The sequence below is a fragment of the Myotis davidii genome, unplaced genomic scaffold (assembly GCF_000327345.1).
Source record: "Myotis davidii unplaced genomic scaffold, ASM32734v1 scaffold46, whole genome shotgun sequence".
Taxonomy (NCBI): domain Eukaryota; kingdom Metazoa; phylum Chordata; class Mammalia; order Chiroptera; family Vespertilionidae; genus Myotis; species Myotis davidii.
The window spans coordinates 7370043-7377008 of record NW_006383006.1 but is presented as its reverse complement, the minus strand read 5'-3'; the positions used below and the strand labels follow the sequence as shown (position 1 = coordinate 7377008).

The window sequence follows — 6966 nt, the reverse complement described above, 5'->3', positions numbered from 1 at the left end:
TTCATGGCTCCTGGATCTCTAGGGAGGTGCTAATCTAGCCTTTGCCTGAGGCTATTCAGCAAAAGTCTCCCTGCAGGGCTTGGGCAGGGCGGGTAACATGGGATCAACAGGGCGGGGTTAGCAATTATGGCTGCTCTCAGTCTTGCCCTCAGAGGCTCTGCTTCTCAGTGTCCCAGTAATCACTGCAAGCCCCATGGAGAGAAAGCTGCCCTAGGGTTCTGAGCGATGCCAGACAGTTCCGCTTCTCCCGTATGAGTCTGGGTCCCTAGAGACTCACCCGGAGCTGGAGCTCAGAGCTTGAGACTCCCTCCTGATTGAAAACGACAACCGCACCCTCAGCCGCCAGCTCGCTCCACATGCACTCCGCACCTTAGTATTTTACTTCAGCACTGCGCCTCCTCTGAGTCTCGGTATGTTTTTCTCTTTCCTCCTAGTTGTAGAACTTCCACTCAGCCAGCCTTCCTGTGGTTCTGGATGATGTCCATTCCGTCTTTTAGTTGTATTTTTGAAGTGGTTGTTTGAGGCAGCAAACTCCGGTGTTTACCTATGTCTCCATCTTGGTTTCCCTCTGGGGTACAGAGTTTTAGCTGGAGAAGATGAAAAAGTTCTGGAGATGGATGTGGTGATGGTTGCACAACAGTACTTAATGCCATTGTACACTTAAAAAATAGAATGGTAAATTTTATGTTATGATGTTATATATTAAGAAATTGCATGCTTATCATAAAAATCTTACAGAGTAAATAAACTTGTAAAGAACAAAATCGTTTATAATCTTCTCAGAATTGTGAATCACCTTTTGGCATATTTTCTTTTCCTTCTCTCTTTCCTTTGTCCACCACATTTAAATAAGATTGAGATCTTGTTACAGATATAGTTCCTTCCCCTTTTCCTCTTCAGTTAATATATTGTGAGCATTTCCCCATCACTTAATATTTAAAAAATATTTAAATTGGCTACATAACATTCTATGCTATGGATATAACATTTATTTAATAGGTTTCAAATTTGGGTTTTTTATTTTTTTCTATTTTACATTAATTTATTTATAATTTTGGATTACTTTTACTTAGATTATGAACTTTTTTCTGTTAATCCTCCCCTGAGGATATTTTTCCACTGATTTTTAGAGAGAGTGGAAGGAAGGGGGAGAGACAGACAATGAGAAAGAATTATTGATGTAAGAGAGACACATTGATTGGTTGCCTCCCGCACATGCCCCGACCCAGGCTGGGGATCGAGCCTGCAATCACTGTACGTTCCCTTGACTTGAATCGAACCATCAACCCTTCAGTCTGAGGGCTGACGCTCTATCCACTGAACCAAACGGGCTACGGCTAGATTATGAACATTTAAAAAAAAGATCTCTGGTCTAGGTATATATTGCCATATTTTGCTCCAGAAAGGTTATACCAGTTCACAATTTTACCAGCATCTATTCCATTTTTATCTTTGGTTTGACTGTGTTGAAACATATGTAAGAACCTTCTTCATCTTCTTGGAAGTGTGTACAACATGTATTAAATAAAAAGGGCCAAATTCCTTACTATGTGGAGAACTTTTGTAAATCAAGAAGAAAAAAATCTGGAAAAATATATAATGCACGTAAGACAAAGGCATTCTACAGAAAAAAAAACTTTTAAATCACTTTTAAACATGAAAAGATGCACAATATCTCTCAAAGTTAAAGTTTTTATAAAAAAATAAAATGATAGGATATCGTTTTTATTTTCACTTACTGAGTTAGCAAATACCTCCGCCCCAAACATATTTTTAAGTCATAATAAAGTTTGGGAGACTAAACTAAGCATTCTCATATACTATAGGCATTAGAGTGTGGTGGGAGAATAACTGGTACTACCTCTGGAAGGGTTTATTAATACCATTGAAATTCACCTGCCGTTTGGCTTGGCAATTTTATGATTAGGCATACATATTTATTTCCCCAAGTGTACAAAGATATATGAAAAGGATGTTCACTATGGCATTGTTTGTAGTGGTTAAGTAGCAATGGTACATCTTTGCAGTGATACACATCTTTGCAATGATACTATTTTATAGCCGTAGGAATGAGAACAGATCAAATGTGCTGATGTGGAATGGTCTCTAAGTTATATTGGTAAATAAAAATTGAATATACAGAACATTCGTAGTATGTCTTATAGAAAAAAAGAAAAGTGCATAGGTGGTAGATACATATATTAAATATACATACACATATATGCCTAAAATGATAGCCAAAAAACTAATGATGATTGCCTCAGGAAAAGGGGAATCTGAGGATCTGTGGTAGGAAGAAGACTTTTACTGGATTGTTTACTATCTGCATGGATTAGCATTTTAAATACTAGACTGAACTCTTGTTTGTACTGTTATATAGAGCATGCTTCCAATGAACAAGGTGGACTTCAGCCAAGGTTCTATACAGAATATAAATTTTTGAAGAACTGGTGATTTGTTTTATGAAATTTTGAAATCAGAGAGTCCTTGGCATATCCTCATAAGCAAAGTTTGATACTTATTGGTCTTAACTTTTTGTGGGCTCTTTAGACTGTCTGACGTGTAGATTGCATGGAAAAGTCTTTAAATCAGTGTCTCTCAATTTTGTCTGCCCATGAAAATCACCTTAGGTGTAAAACAAACCACACAGATGTCCTACTCTTACTTCAGATCTGGTTCAGAATCTCTGAGGATGGGATCCTGGCACTTAATAGTATATACTTTTAAAGTTTCTCAGATACTTCTTTTGCTTAGCTGAAGTTAAAATTACTGTATTAAATTGTGGGGTGTGTGTGTGTGTGTGTGTGTATGTAACTTTAAATGAATAAAAACAAGCAGAACCCTAATATTTTAACAACTTGGTGAAAGTTAATTTAAAATAAGACTATAACCATCTAAGATTTTGAGTAATTTTCTTAAATATGTCTGTTGAAAGACTTAAATGAAATGGTGACAGTAAAGGGGTGGTCTATCCTGAAGGCAAATAATTATTCAAGATTACTCTATACTCTATCTGCTTGTAGATTAGTTAGAGCTCTACGTTCTCCCCTGGCTTGAGCAGTCTTTGTATATGAAAGAGAATATATTATCAGAATATTACACATTTTTATACATTCTTAAGTTATTGATTTACTGGTGTGTCTCTCCTACTGCACTTTAAACTATGGGTAGGCACAGTCTTTTTGTTTGTTTGTTTCCTTCCACTTTATTATTATTATTTTGTGTGATAAGAATACAACATAAGATCTATCCTCTTAGCAAATTTTTAAGTATTTAAAAATTACGGTACAGTGCCGTTAACTATAGCCACAATGTGGTGAAGTAGTGGATCTCTAGGACTTATGTTATATAATCTGATCACTGTATCCAACTTGGCTTATGGGGACTTATGCCAAGGTCCTTCTGATTTTAAAAGTTCATTAAAACAGATCACTAGTTCTTAAAAAATTTATATTTGACTAATAACTCTCTGTTTCACCACCCCCCTGGCAACCATCATTCTAGTTTCTGTATTATGAGTTTGACTGTTTTAGGTTTCTCATCACAGTGACATGTAGTATTCGTGCTCCTGTGTCTGGCTTTTTTCGCTTTGCACAGTGGCCTCCAGGTTCATCTATGTTGTTACAAATGGCTGGATTTCCTTTTTTTAATGGCCGAATAATATTCCTTTGTATGTATATACCACATTTTCTTTATCCATTCATCTGTCAAAGAACACAGGTTGTTTATATCTATATCTTGGTTATTGTGAACAATATGGCAGTGAACATGGTAATGCATATCTCTTTTAGATCCTGACTTCAGTTCCTTTGGATATATGCCCAGAAATGGGATTTTTAATGAGTTTGTGTACATTTTAACATTATTTGTTTTTCCTTTTTCTTATAGTATTTTTAAGTACAGAGCTTCAAGCTTTACAGATATTACAGAACAAGAAATGTAAAAATTCTCAATTAGATAAAAACAGTGAAATTTATCAGGAAGTTCAAGCTATCTGTGATACCCTTGGTGTTCCCAATTCAGCAACTTCTGACATTCCACTTACGTTAAACCAAGTGGAGTCAAAGGTATTGTATTTGTTTTATTTTTCTTTCCCCAAAATTCAACTAAATGCTAACATGTAAATGTTGTATTAAATATGAAAATATTTCCTTTTAAGTATAAGATATACATTCCATTTCAAGATATACATTAATTCCAAAACTAAACTTTGGATTTGGAATTAATATGTTTGTGACCTAATCTGCCTCAGGCTTTTGAGAGTTGCATGATGGAAATCACTTTGCAAATTTAAGGATCCCTTTCCTAAACAAGGTTGAAATATACCATAGTGAAACAAGTAGAGTTATCCTCTATAAGGTCAAAGGCAAATTACATTTTTTTAGTGGATGTTGTTAATAGAATTGCAATGTAGTTCTCTTTGGCAGCACAATTTCTGGTGGATAAGTATTTAGTGTTTGTTGTAGAGTGAATGAATGAATATTCTAATGGAGTGAAAACAACCACAAACTACCTACTTCAAGCTTTTTGAATTATTTTCAATTATTAAACTACCCCTTTTCTTAGTCGAACCATATGTTAGCAAGAATTCAACTCTCACAGACCAAATTCTGACCTAATTTCTAGGTTTTATAGGAGCCCCGTAAGGGAATGATATAGGGTTCATTTTAAAGGATAAGAAAATTTTCACCTTAAGAATAGCTATTAACACTCCATGTTTAGACATACTGCTTTAAACTAAAACCTTGAGTAAAGTATTTTTTTTGCATTTATTTTTTTATGAACTGAAAAATAAAAAATATTTGCCTTAATGAATGTGAGAAAATTTTAGTATTATTAAGATGAAAGCAGTATTAGAAACTCTCTTTTGCCCTAACTGGTTTGGCTCAGTGGATAGAGTGTTGGCCTGTGGACTGAGGGGTCCCGGGTTCGATTCCAGTCAAGGGCATGTGCCTTGGTTGCAGGCACATCCCCAGTGGGAGGTGTGCGGGAGGCAGCTGATTGATGTTTCTGACTCTCTGTCTCTCTCTTTTGCTCTCTGTAAAAAAATCAATAAAATATATTAAAAAAAGAAAAAAAGAAACTTTTGGGGGGCAGAGATAGAACTTGCAAATCTTGTGCTCCTACCGGGAATCTAACTAGTGACCTCTTGGTTCCTGGGTCAATGCTCAACCATTGAGCCACACCAGCTGGGCACAGCTAAAAGAATTAGTAAGTAAATCCCAGCTCAAAAACACTGTTCTAGAGTTAACAAGTTACTCTTCAGGGTTTCTTTTCCCCTCATTTCCTCTGGATTAGGAATGATCTGGTATTGGCTAAAATGTTTGGGGACTGTTTCAAAATGAAACAGATATCTGGGCTCTTTCTAAAGGTTTTTTCCTTTCCTTTTATGGGTTCCATTTAGTAGTAATAATTTCCTCAAACCTCTTTTCCCTATTTAAGGCAGGCTACAATGCCTGTGTTCAAATGCTGACAGGTTAATTATAAGGTAGTTGTTACTGGAGTCATTGTGGCTAAATATTTACTTAAAAGGACTTCCTTTTCTATTCAGTACCTATCAAAAGGAAATATTTACATATTTTTTCTTTTATGTGTTTGCAAAAATAATGAAGTTTGTATGTGGTGACTATAAGTGAGGGGGCTTGATCTCCTATGGTATCTGCTGAACAATGAAACCAGAATACTTATAATTGGAATGTGTACATAGTACTTAACTGAGAAAAATCAATGTGCTTGTCAAAGGTATTCTTTTAGAGGATTTACCAGGATGTAAGAGAGTATCATCTTTTTTTTAAATTTTATTTTTTTTGAGAGTATCATCTTAAGAAGAAACTCCAAAATTGTTTTACGTAAAATATACTATTCTTATTGCAAAACCTATAACTACTGTAGTTGTCTATGTACATAATCTCTTATTCTGGCAAAGAAGGTGTGTTATAGCTTGAATTAATATAGCTAATGTTCTTTGAAAAAGATATTCTGGCCTTAGCTGGTTTGGCTCAGTGGATAGAACATTGGCCTGCCAAATGAAGGGGCCCAGGTTCGATTCTGGTCAAGTGCACATGCCCAGGTTGACTCAGTCAGCAATAGGGGGCGTTCAGGAGGCAGCCAATCAATGATTCTCTCTCATCATTGATGTTTCTATCTTTCTCTCCTTCTCCTTTCCTCTCTGAAATCAATACAAATATGTTAAGAAAGAGAAAAAGATATTCTGCTTTGTAGTGATATTCTTTCCTAGTATGTAAAGGTATATTTTATTTTGTTTATTTGTTGTTTTTTGTTTTTGTTAATTCTCACCCGAGGATTTTTTTTCATTGATTTTTAGGGAGAGTTGAAGAGAGAGGGAAAGTCAGAGAGAAATATTGATGTGAGAGAAACATATCGATTGGTTGCCTCCTGCAAGAGCCTCCACCAGGGCCCAGGCTGGGGAGGATCCTGCAACCAAGGTATATGCCCTTAACTGGAATCGAACCCAGGACCCTTGGTCTGCAGGCTGACACTCTATCCACTGAGCCAAACTGGCTAGGGCTAAAGGTATATTTTAGTTATTTCACTTTAACATTTTATTTATTTTATAGCGTTAAAGAATAAGATTGTTTTAAGTTAAAGAATACACATTTTGACAATCTATTATATTTGCTTTTAGGTGAAAGATATTCTCGCAAAAGTCCAGAAAAATCATGTGGGAAAACCATTGTTGAAAATGGACTTAAATCTGGAACAGACAGTAAGTCCCCATCACCTACCTTTTATTAGTTGTATGTAATTCACCTAGTGATTATGACTTTTTTTTTTACAGATGATCAGCATAACCAGGTTCTCTCTTTATTCTCCTGTTACATCTGTATTTATACCATTTGATCCTATAAGCATGCATCTATAGTTACATCATCATATGTTTTGGGTCCTCCTTTGACCTTCTACAGTTCCTTGTTTTATGTTTATAGTTTCTTTTCTTTTCTTTTT

General features: G+C 35.5%; 1 protein-coding gene across 1 annotated transcript in view; it reads left to right on the top strand.

The window, feature by feature from the left end:
• Positions 1-6966, top strand: part of FAM98B (family with sequence similarity 98 member B) — a gene marked incomplete at its 3' end in the record, with an annotated part of 76698 nt that overhangs the window by 15847 nt on the left and 53885 nt on the right. The window contains exons 4-5 of the mRNA XM_015557611.1: positions 3889-4067; positions 6647-6727. Coding sequence (XP_015413097.1) covers positions 3889-4067; positions 6647-6727 — 260 coding nt within the window. The remainder of the gene's footprint in view (positions 1-3888; positions 4068-6646; positions 6728-6966) is intronic.